The following is an 11,902-nucleotide window of genomic DNA, read 5'->3' as shown; positions in this document are numbered from 1 at the left end:
TTGTCTAGCTCCTGCCGGCGTATTCCGGGTGTTCCTATAGTCTCTCCACCATGTCCTGGGTCTTCCCCGTGGTCTCCTACCGGTCGGACACGCCCCAAACACCTCCTCAGGTGTTCGGGGGGTATTCTGGCAAAATAACTCAACTTGACACTTTTTTGTGCTCAGTTTACAGATGTACTTTTGAATGAAAGAACATATCAATTCTAAATAACTGGCGAGGCATGTTAGCGATTTACAATTGTCAATCGTTTCATAAGAATTTTAAAGCTAAAGTCGATGTTTTCCCAGCTTGTTTTATATGAATTCATTACAAACAACATAGAAAACAGGTGACTTGGGATATTTGACACTTTATTAAATGTATTATTGTTTCAAAGGTTCGACTACACAACACATTATACTCCTTAAAAGAGGACCTAGAAAATAATGTTGTAATTAAGCAGCAAGTTTAGCAACGCAAATTTTATTTACATGAGAAAAAATGAAAATTCACCGACGTCATGCCATGTGCTCTTTCCAACTGTTGAAACCTCTTTCAAATGGGACAAAGAGCTGAACGAACATACAGCAAGAGTTTTATATGACATACAGATGGCCTCGGGTGTTAAATGAGGACATTACATACAGTATTTACAGCCACTCGGTGAAACGCACGACATATGTATTACCCCAAATTAAAACAAACCCAACTAACGTGAATTTACAAGCCCTTTTGGCTGAGCGTCATCTCCTGTGTAGGAAGTTTGACTTTACACAGGCAAAATGGACGAAGCCGTTTTTCTTAAAATTATGTTAGAAACAGACTCCCGTAGGTGTTACAGTGTTTGGCCACAATGCGGACATCTGTGTACTTTAGATATCGAGAACATGTTTTCTTGCACGATGAATGACTTATGCTGTTAACACCTTCAAATATTTACATACATTGAGCTACAGAATAAAAAAACAAAAACATGTTTAGCCATCACATAGTGAAGAGAAGGATGTGCGTTAGTCAAAGTGAAAGGTTAGTTTTTACTGTGTTTTGCCGATCCTGCATCTTGGACAGAATTTAAGACATCTGGAATTACCAAACTACAATGAAACCCGAATTGATTGGTTTGGACTTGCTGCACATCTTGTGTTCCTAGGTTGCTTCCGGAAGAGGAAACCCACAAAGTGCAGCAACACAAGGAGCCGACTCTACACATGACATGAGGATGTTGTGTTTTCTACTGCCTGTTGCTCTTGATGCGGTCCAGACGTTTCTTCAGTTCATCCAGGTTGGCCGCTGTGGAGGTGGGGCGGGTGTGTGCTTGCGAAGTAGAGCAGGACTGAGCGTTGTTGTGTTCCTGCTGGTAGAGCTCCCGGGACTCTTTCAGCTGCGAGAGCTTGCTTTGGAGCATGTCGGTGGAAGAGGCCACCGGCGGCTTGGATGACGGCAGCGAGGAGTTGGGCGCTCGCTTGGCCTCGTCGTCACCTCCGCTCTGCAGCAGGTGAGCAAAGAGTAAATAACTCGGGGGTTTGTGTCTCAGGAAGAAATCTCATTAAAAAAATATATACATTAAGGTATTCCTTCATTGTATTACAAAATTACACTTAACTACCATTGTAAATATTTGCAAAAAGTACATACTTTCCATAAACAGTGCATGCATGTACAAAATGTAAATGGTGAATAAAAACAGAATACAATGATTTTAAAATCCTTTTCAACTTATATTCAATTGAATAGACTGCAAAGACAAGATATTTAATGTTCAAACTGAGAAACTTATTTATTTTTTTGGAAATAATCATTAACTTAGAATTTATTGGCAGCAACACGTTGCAAAAAAGTTGGCACAGGGGCATTTTTACCACTGTGTTACATGGCCTTTCCTTTTAACAACACTCAGTAAACGTTTGGGAACTGAGGAGAGCAAGTGTTGAAACTTTTAAGGTGGGATTCTTTCCCATTCTTGCTTGATGTACAGCTTAAGTTGTTCAACACTCCGTTATGGTCTTTTAGGCTTCATATCGCGCCACACATTTTCAATGGGAGACAGGTCTGGACTACAGGCAGGCCAGTCTAGTACCCGCACTCTTTCATACTATGAAGCCACACTGTTGTAACACGTGGCTTGGCATTGTCTTGCTGAAATAAGCAGGTGCGTCCATTTAATGTTGCTTGCATGGCAACATATGTTGTTCCAAAACCTGTATGGACCATTCAGCATTAATGGTGCCTTCACAGATGTGTAAGTTACCCATGCCTTGGGCACTAATACACCCCTATGCCATCACAGATGCTGGCTTTTGAACTTTACCCCTATAACAGCCCGGATGGTTATTTTCCTCTTTGGCCCGTAGGACACGGCATCCACAGTTTCCAAATACAATTTGACATGTGGACTCGTCAGACCACAGAACACTTTTCCACTTTGCATCAGTCCATCTAAGATGAGCTGTGGAGGTGGGGCGGGTGAAGCCAGCGGCATTTCTGGGTGTTGATGATAAATTGCTTTCGCTTTGCAACTTCACTGGTTTTGGGTATTGTAATACTGCAATTTTTTTGTAGTTTAAGTTTATTTCCAACAAGCATACATTTACAGAATGATACATCACATATGTCTTGTTTGTCATTACAACTTGTTCGAAAGGGAGTAAGAAGAAGGTCTTATTATCTTACCCCTTACCCACTTCATAGTAATTACACACACACGCATATAACAGTTCGGATGGTTCTTTTCCTCATTGGCCCCAATGACACGGCGTCCACAGTTTCCAAATACAATTTGAAATGTGGATTCGTCATAGCACAAAACACTTTTCCAAACTCATACAAACACACTTGTTTGTTCACGCCCTGTTCTCAATTTATACACAGTTTAAATCCATAAATAATAAAGTTCTCAATAAATAGTTGAATCCATTATATACATAATGAAATGAATAAAATAATCACATTTTTCAATAAAGTTTAAAATGTTGCCAAGATTTTTCTCCACTGTAAACACTGAGTTTAAACAGTTTGACTGTTTCATATTAGTACATTGTTTGACTTAATTCCATAATTTAAAATCTACATACTGATATACTAAAGGTTTTCTCTAAGGCTATATGTTTTTTTTGTTGTTGAGAAGACTTGATGTACATTCTTCGGTAGCAGGTTGTAGCTTACTTTGTACATACTTGGAGCGCTTTACAAAAGCATCCATTTACCACATTTACCACATTGAATTTCAATATTTTTCAGTCAATAAATAAAAGATTATGCAATTTGTTTACATAACCAGAATCAAAACTAGCCATTGCTTACACATTTACTGGTGACTTTGACCAGACATAAGGAGAGTGAGTGAGAATAAAGGATTTTTGGACCTACGACATTTTCATGATACAGTATTTTACACTTATCTGACAGCTACTGCAGTCATTTTCATGTATGTCTCAACTATAAATATTTTGTTCTTGCACAAATATTTCTGACGTTCCACGTCCCAAGAGCTAGCTTGGGACTCACCTCGACGCACAGCAAGGGCTCTGGAACCAGTTCTCTCGAGAGGGACTGGACCCTCTTCCACTCTGGCGTTGCCGGCAGTGAGAGGCGACGGGCTGGGGTGGCAATTCTGGTTGCCCCCCGGCTCAAAGCCTGTACGTTTGAGTTCAACCCAGTGGACGAGAGGGTAGCTTCCCTTCGCCTTCGGGTGGGGGGACGGGTCCTGACTGTTGTTTGTGCTTACGCACCAAACAGCAGTTCAGAATACCCACCCTTTTTGGGTACACTCGAGGGAGTACTGGAAAGTGCTCCTCCGGGTGATTCCCTTGTCCTACTGGGAGACTTCAACGCTCATGTTGGCAACGACAGTGAAACCTGGAGAGGCGTGATTGGGAAGAATGGTCGCCCGGATCTAAACCCGAGTGGTGTTTTGTTATTGGACTTTTGTGCTCGTCACAGTTTGTCGATAACAAACACCATGTTCAAACATAAGGGTGTCCATATGTGCACTTGGCACCAGGACACCCTAGGCCGCAGTTCCATGATCGACTTTGTAGTTGTGTCATCGGATTTGCGGCCTTATGTTTTGGACACTCGGGTGAAGAGAGGGGCGGAGCTTTCTACCGATCACCACCTGGTGGTGAGTTGGCTGCGATGGTGGGGGAGGATGCCGGACAGACCTGGCAGGCCCAAGCGCATTGTGAGGGTCTGCTGGGAACGTCTGGCAGAGTCTCCTGTCAGAGAGAGTTTCAATTCACACCTCCGGGAGAACTTTGAACATGTCACGAGGGAGGTGCGGGACATTGAGTCCGAGTGGACCATGTTCCGAACCTCTATTGTCGAGGCGGCTGATTGGAGCTGTGGCCGCAAGGTTGTTGGTGCCTGTCGTGGCGGTAATCCCAGAACCCGTTGGTGGACACCAGCAGTGAGGGATGCCGTCAAGCTGAAGAAGGAGTCCTATCGGGTTCTTTTGGCTCATAGGACTCCGGAGGCAGTGGACGGGTACCGACGGGCCAAGCGGTGTGCAGCTTTAGCGGTCGCGGAGGCAAAAACTCGGACATGGGAAGAGTTCGGGGAAGCCATGGAAAACGACTTCCGGACGGCTTCGAAGCGATTCTGGACCACCATACGGCGCCTCAGGAAGGGGAAGCAGTGCACTATCAACACCGTGTATGGTGCGGATGGTGTTCTGCTGACTTCGACAGCGGATGTTGTGGATCGGTGGAGGGAATACTTCGAAGACCTCCTCAATCCCACCAACACGTCTTTCTTTGAGGAAGCGGTGCCTGGGGAATCTGTAGTGGACTCTCCTATTTCTGGGGCTGAGGTCGCTGAGGTAGTTAAAAAGCTCCTCGGCGGCAAGGCCCCGGGGGTGGATGAGATCCGCCCGGAGTTCCTTAAGGCTCTGGATGCTGTGGGGCTGTCTTGGTTGACAAGACTCTGCAGCATCGCGTGGACATCGGGGGCGGTACCTCTGGATTGGCAGACCGGGGTGGTGGTCCCTCTCTTTAAGAAGGGGGACCGGAGGGTGTGTTCCAACTATCGTGGGATCACACTCCTCAGCCTTCCCGGTAAGGTTTATTCAGGTGTACTGGAGAGGAGGCTTCGCCGGATAGTCGAACCTCGGATTCAGGAGGAACAGTGTGGTTTTCGTCCTGGTCGTGGAACTGTGGACCAGCTCTATACTCTCGGCAGGGTTCTTGAGGGTGCATGGGAGTTTGCCCAACCAGTCTACATGTGCTTTGTGGACTTGGAGAAGGCATTCGACCGTGTCCCTCGGGAAGTCCTGTGGGGAGTGCTCAGAGAGTATGGGGTATCGGAATGTCTTATTGTGGCAGTCCGCTCCCTGTATGATCAGTGTCAGAGCTTGGTCCGCATTGCTGGCAGTAAGTCGGACACGTTTCCAGTGAAGGTTGGACTCCGCCAAGGCTGTCCTTTGTCACCGATTCTGTTCATAACTTTTATGGACAGAATTTCTAGGCGCAGTCAAGGCGTTGAGGGGTTCCGGTTTGGTGGCCACGGGATTAGGTCTCTGCTTTTTGCAGATGATGTAGTCCTGATGGCTTCATCTGGCCGGGATCTTCAGCTCTCACTGGATCGGTTCGCAGCCGAGTGTGAAGCGACCGGAATGAGAATCAGCACCTCCAAGTCCGAGTCCATGGTTCTCGCCCGGAAAAGGGTGGAGTGCCATCTCCGGGTTGGGGAGGAGACCCTGCCCCAAGTGGAGGAGTTCAAGTACCTAGGAGTCTTGTTCACGAGTGGGGGAAGAGTGGATCGTGAGATCGACAGGCGGATCGGTGCGGCGTCTTCAGTAATGCGGACGTTGTATCGATCCGTTGTGGTGAAGAAGGAGCTGAGCCGGAAGGCAAAGCTCTCAATTTACCGGTCGATCTACGTTCCCATCCTCACCTATGGTCATGAGCTTTGGGTCATGACCGAAAGGATAAGATCACGGGTACAAGCGGCCGAAATGAGTTTCCTCCGCCGGGTGGCGGGGCTCTCCCTTAGAGATAGGGTGAGAAGCTCTGCCATCCGGGAGGAGCTCAACGTAAAGCCGCTGCTCCTCCACATCGAGAGGAGCCAGATGAGGTGGTTCGGGCATCTGGTCAGGATGCCACCCGAACGCCTCCCTAGGGATGTGTTTAGGGCACGTCCAGCTGGTAGGAGGCCACGGGGAAGACCCAGGACACGGTGGAAAGACTATGTCTCCCGGCTGGCCTGGGAACGCCTCGGGATCCCCCGGGAAGAGCTAGACGAAGTGGCTGGAGATAGGGAAGTCTGGGCTTCCCTGCTTAGGCTGCTGCCCCCGCGACCCGACCTCGGATAAGCGGAAGATGATGGATGGATGGATGGACAAATATTTCTTCGGCTGGCTTAACAAGCAGGGATAAAAAAAATAACAGGTGCGTTTTGTTATTTGCTGTGGTGGTGATTGGTAAAAAGCTCCACCCCTCCCTTCACCAGAGTGTCAAAAACATGAGACTGCAAATCCGATGTTACAACTACATAGTCGAAAATGGAACTGCGGCCTAGGGTGTCCTGGTGCCAAGTGCATATGTGGACACCCTTATGTTTGAACATTGCGTTGGTTATGGACAATCTGTGACGAGCACAAAAGTCCAATACCAAAACACCACTCGGGTTCAGATCCGGGCGGCCTATCTTCCCAATCACGCCTCCCCAGGTTTCACTGTCGTTGCCAATATGAGCGTTAAAGTCACCCAGCAGAACAAGGGGAGCACTCTACATACTCTCTCGAGGGACTCCAAAAAAGGGTGGTTACTCTGAGCTGCAGTTTGGTGTGTTAGCACAAACAGTCAACACCTCCAGGACTGGTTCCAGAGAGGGGCCCTGGTGACCCACGTCCAGGCGAGGGAAGTCTGAGTTCTTGTTTATTTCTTCTTCATAAAAGTCTTCATTTATGCATTTATTTATCCTTCATGTGTTCTGTGTGCAGCTTGAATGACATCTGTTCATTCTGATTAAATAATTCCACTTTACACTAAAACTGGACTTATGTCACAGTCTAGGTCAGGGGTCAGGAACCTTTTTGGCTGAGAGAGCCATGGAAGCCAAATATTTCAAAATGTATTTCCGTGAGAGCCATATCATATTTTTTAACACTGAATACAACTAAACGCGTGCATTTTTTAAGTAAGACCAACATTTTTAGAGTATAATAAGTCTCTAATTATTTTTAACAACACTGTTATTTCTTGAACAGGTGGATGGATGGATTTAAATGCATGAGAATGTTTTATATTTTGAACAGTATTTTTAACACTGTGATTACCAGCGGAATTATTCATTACTTATCGTGTTAAGCAATGTCAGCTAAGATTTATCTGAGAACCAGATGCGGTCATCAAAAGAGCCACATCTGGCTCTAGAGCCATAGGTTCCCTACCCTTGGTCTAGGAACAAAAATGGGTTGTATCCTGAGGACCATGAGAATATTGAAAACTGTCATATACTGTAAGTAAAATATGTTCAACTGCATTATAAACTCACTCTGGAGGTGTTTTCCAGGCCTTGTCTCTGACGGAGGATCTTGAGTCTCTCGTAGTACACAGCAGGCTTGACCTCTTCATTGTTGCTGCTCACACTGTTGTCAGCACCATGCTGTGCAATTACTGCAGAAGAACACACATTACGTTAATTAATTAACACTGTTGAGCGACACTTTTTGTCTGCAGTCTTCTCACCTGTAGGGTTTTGGATGCGAGGCTTACCGTCTCGTTCCGACTCGATCATTCGAAGACCTCGCTCGACGTAGCTTTGGAAGAATAGAGACGAGTTCTTGAGGAACGGCTCCAGGTCCACGTCTGTATACTTCTGCTTGTACTCATACAGCTCTGTTAACCCCTGGATGGTCATCAGGACACAAAAATTGTAATATCTGAATTATTTTACAGATTCAGAGGAGAGTTTAACCTCACCTCCTTGGTGTTCTCCTTTGAGCCAATTTTCTTGAAGATCTCCGACAAAATGTCACTGACTTTTGCCTTTGACATCCGATCCTCCTGGGAAGAAAGCATTGTAAACACTGATCGTTATTGAATGCAGGCTGAGAAGACTGCAAAGGACACCTAAATCTTGGAGCTTATTTTTATATTGTTACAATGAATAAGCTTTAAATGAAAATAACCTGACCACATCAATGCTAGCAAATCTTTCAAATCCTCCCAGGAAGAAGAAGAAATGCATTACAAATGATCTAATGCAATATAATTACTTCAAAGTGAACCATCAACTGCATGAATGTGTGTTGGTGTATTCCTCACCGTGTGGGGACCAGTCTTCTCGTTACCTCGGTCAGTCTTGCTACCTGACAGGTTACTGGAGTGTTTGACAACACGCCTCAAATGAGCCTCTAATTCAGACTCATTCCGGTTTTCAATCATTGATAGGTGGTCCAGAATCTGTCAATTATTTAAAGGAAAAATTACGATATAGAAAAAAACTGCAAAAGTTCCTTCTGAAAATTGAATCACAGCAATTTCACTTGAATAACCTCCTACTTCAGTGGTCTATAACACTGTGAGAGACAAAAATGGAGCAGATTTTAAAACTTATTTTGTAGTCCAGGCAGCATGACACTCATGTTATATCAGGCATTTACAAACCCCGTTTCCATATGAGTTGGGAAATTGTGTTAGATGTAAATATAAACGGAATACAATGATTTGCAAATCCTTTTCACCCCATATTCAGTTAAATGCACTACAAAGACAAGATATTTGATGTTCAAATTCCTAAACTTTAATTTTTTTTTTGCAAATAATCATTAACTTAGAATTTCATGGCTGCAACATGTGCCAAAGTAGTTGGGAAAGGGCATGTTCACCACTGTGTTACATCACCTTTTTTTTTAACAACACTCAATAAACGTTTGGGAACTGAGGAAACTAATTGTTGAAGCTTTGAAAGTGGAATTCTTTCCAATTCTTGTTTTATGTAGAGCTTCAGTCGTTCAACAGTCCGGGGTCTCCGCTGTCGTATTTTACGCTCCATAATGTGCCACACATTTTCGATGGGAAACAGGTCTGGACTGCAGGCGGGCCAGGAAAATACCCGCACACTTTTACTGCATGTTACTTTTAGCCATGTTTTTCTACTCTTGCTTTGGCATACTTTTTGCCCTTAGGAGCTTCCGTAGCTTCCACGTTCCTTCATTTTTTTCTTCGCGGAGATTTACAAACTCAGCAAAACACGGCTAATGCTAACGAGAGTGACACACTTGTTCCAAAGAAGAAAAAAAAAGTTGTCAGTAGTTTAAATTTGCAGCAACACGTTTGGAACATGCTGCAAAGTTGTTGTTTTTTTAAAAAAGGCAGGAGCACAACATACTTATTCCTGCAGCCGATTGCGGGAAATGAAACTCTTTACAAGGCACCGCAACAACAAACAAACTCTAACTGAAAAGCAGCTTAATGTGGCAGAATTATTTACATAAGGTACAATGTATGATGAGAAAAAAGCACAGTGGAGAACTGCCTGCCAAAATTGTTATTTGTTCATATAATCAAAATAACAAATTATCATATTACTGTAACCCGGAAAACGTGCATATTTGTTATACAGTGCGCACAGTGGTTACACGGTCTGTGATTGCGAGGAGGGACGGCCCAGTGTTGTCAATCTACTAGCGACAAATCCAGTGACTTTTCCCGGTGATATTCAAGACTTTTTGGTGTCTTGGAGACTCTGAGATGAAAGCAAGCAGCAGTCACTGTCCTCAGCGAGTAGTGACGACTGCTGCCGGTCAGCTGGTGCTGCTGTTCTGCTTGTGGTGATGTTAGCATGAATGCTAGATACATTCACAACAGGCAGAGGAGAACGCTACGCTGGCAAAGTTTACTGATTCAATGTAAGTAGTAGTAGCAGCACAGTTGAGTTAAAAAAATATGCCTTTGCTAAATGAACAGCCACCGCATGTAAGACATCTAACATCTGTGAAGACCAAGTCCTTGCAAAAAGATGTAATTTTTTTCATTTTTGGGGCGTCATGGCGTAGTGGGTAGAGCGGCCGTGCCAGAAACCTGAGGGTTGCAGGTTCGCTTCCCAGCTATTGACATCGAAATCGCTGCCGTTGTGTCCTTGGGCAGGACACTTCACCCTTTGGTGAATGAATGATGAATGAATGATTGGTGGTGGTCGGAGGGGCCGTAGGCGCAAACTGGCAGCCACGCTTCCGTCAGTCTACCCCAGGGCAGAAGTGGCTACAGATGTAGCTTACCACCACCAGGTGTGAATGAATGATGGGTTCCCGCTTCTCTGTGAGCGCTTTGAGTATTCAACAATAGAAAAGCGTGATATCATTTTAATCCATTATCAATATAATCATTATTTATATCACCACAGCTGATTCTTCGTACAATTCCTCAGAAAGGCAATTACAATTACAGCAAGGATGACCTTGTCGAACCTCGGATTCAGGAGGAACAGTGTGGTTTTCGTCCTGGTCGTGGAACTGTGGACCAGCTCTATACTCTCGGCAGGATTCTTGAGGGTGCATGGGAGTTTGCCCAACCAGTCTACATGTGCTTTGTGGACTTGGAGAAGGCATTCGACCGTGTCCCTCGGGAAGTCCTGTGGGGAGTGCTCAGAGAGGATGGGGTATCGGACTGTCTTATTGTGGCGGTCCGCTCCCTGTACGATCAGTGCCAGAACTTGGTCCGCATTGCCGGCAGTAAGTCGAACACATTTCCAGTGAGGGTTGGACTCCGCCAAGGCTGTCCTTTGTCACCGATTCTGTTCATAACTTTTATGGACAGAATTTCTAGGCGCAGTCAAGGCGTTGAGGGGTTCCGGTTTGGTGACCGCAGGATTAGGTCTCTGCTTTTTGCAGATGATGTGGTCCTGATGGCTTCATCTGACCGGGATCTTCAGTTCTCACTGGATCGGTTTGCAGCCGAGTGTGAAGCGACCGGAATGAGAATCAGCACCTCCAAGTCCGAGTCCATGGTTCTCGCCCGGAAAAGGGTGGAGTGCCATCTCCGGGTTGGGGAGGAGACCCTGCCCCAAGTGGAGGAGTTCAAGTACCTAGGAGTCTTGTTCACGAGTGAGGGAAGAGTGGATCGTGAGAACGACAGGCGGATCGGTGCGGCGTCTTCAGTAATGCGGACGTTGTACCGATACGTTGTGGTGAAGAAGGAGCTGAGCCGGAAGGCAAAGCTCTCAATTTACCGGTCGATCTACGTTCCCACCCTCACCTATGGTCATGAGCTTTGGGTCATGACCGAAAGGATAAGATCATGGGTACAAGCGGCCGAAATGAGTTTCCTCCGCCGGGTGGCGGGGCTCTCCCTTAGAGATAGGGTGAGAAGCTCTGCCATCCGGGAGGAGCTCAAAGTAAAGCCGCTGCTCCTCCACATCTAGAGGAGCCAGGTGAGGTGGTTCGGGCATCTGGTCAGGATGCCACCCGAACGCCTCCCTAGGGAGGTGTTTAGGGCACGTCCAATCGGTAGGAGGCCACGGGGAAGACCCAGGACACGTTGGGAAGACTATGTCTCCCGGCTGGCCTGGGAACGCCTCGGGATCCCCCGGGAAGAGCTAGACGAAGTGGCTGGGGAAAGGGAAGTCTGGGTTTCCCTGCTTAGGCTGTTGGCCCCGCGACCCGACCTCGGATAAGCGGAAGAAGATGGATGGATGGATGGCAAGGATGACCCAACTTTACTACACAAACAAGAACATCAGCTTGCAACTACAGACGAAACGTGAATTTTATTTGCTTTCTGGAGAACGATGGACAATCTCTAAGTAATCCCAACGAGCTGCACCAAAGAAAGAGATCATCACTGTGATCTGAATAAGGTTGACAAGCTTGTTTGTTTAAACAACTGTTTCAATTAAAGAAGAGTAAACGGTGCACTATGTTAAGTTGTTTATGAGTGTGTTTACTACATTATCGGTTAGATTTAAAAATGACTTTAAAAATGT

At 45.8% G+C, this 11,902-nt stretch overlaps 1 protein-coding gene across 4 annotated transcripts in view; it reads right to left on the bottom strand.

The window, feature by feature from the left end:
- Positions 1-330: 330 nt before the first annotated feature.
- Positions 331-11,902, bottom strand: part of ckap5 (cytoskeleton associated protein 5) — a 74,128-nt gene continuing 62,556 nt past the window's right edge. For 3 of the 4 annotated variants that reach the window (XM_061917367.1, XM_061917368.1, XM_061917370.1), the window contains 5 exons: positions 8,245-8,382; positions 7,900-7,983; positions 7,666-7,825; positions 7,472-7,593; positions 331-1,466 (listed from right to left, as the gene is read on the bottom strand). In XM_061917367.1, the coding sequence (XP_061773351.1) occupies positions 1,212-1,466; positions 7,472-7,593; positions 7,666-7,825; positions 7,900-7,983; positions 8,245-8,382 (759 nt within the window). In that variant the 3' untranslated portion in view covers positions 331-1,211. The remainder of the gene's footprint in view (positions 1,467-7,471; positions 7,594-7,665; positions 7,826-7,899; positions 7,984-8,244; positions 8,383-11,902) is intronic. The other variant, XM_061917369.1, reaches the window with a different exon arrangement.

This window comes from Nerophis ophidion, linkage group LG12 (genome assembly GCF_033978795.1).
Source record: "Nerophis ophidion isolate RoL-2023_Sa linkage group LG12, RoL_Noph_v1.0, whole genome shotgun sequence".
In the NCBI taxonomy this organism is placed as follows: Eukaryota; Metazoa; Chordata; class Actinopteri; order Syngnathiformes; family Syngnathidae; genus Nerophis; species Nerophis ophidion.
This window is presented reverse-complemented; position numbering and strand designations above follow the sequence as displayed.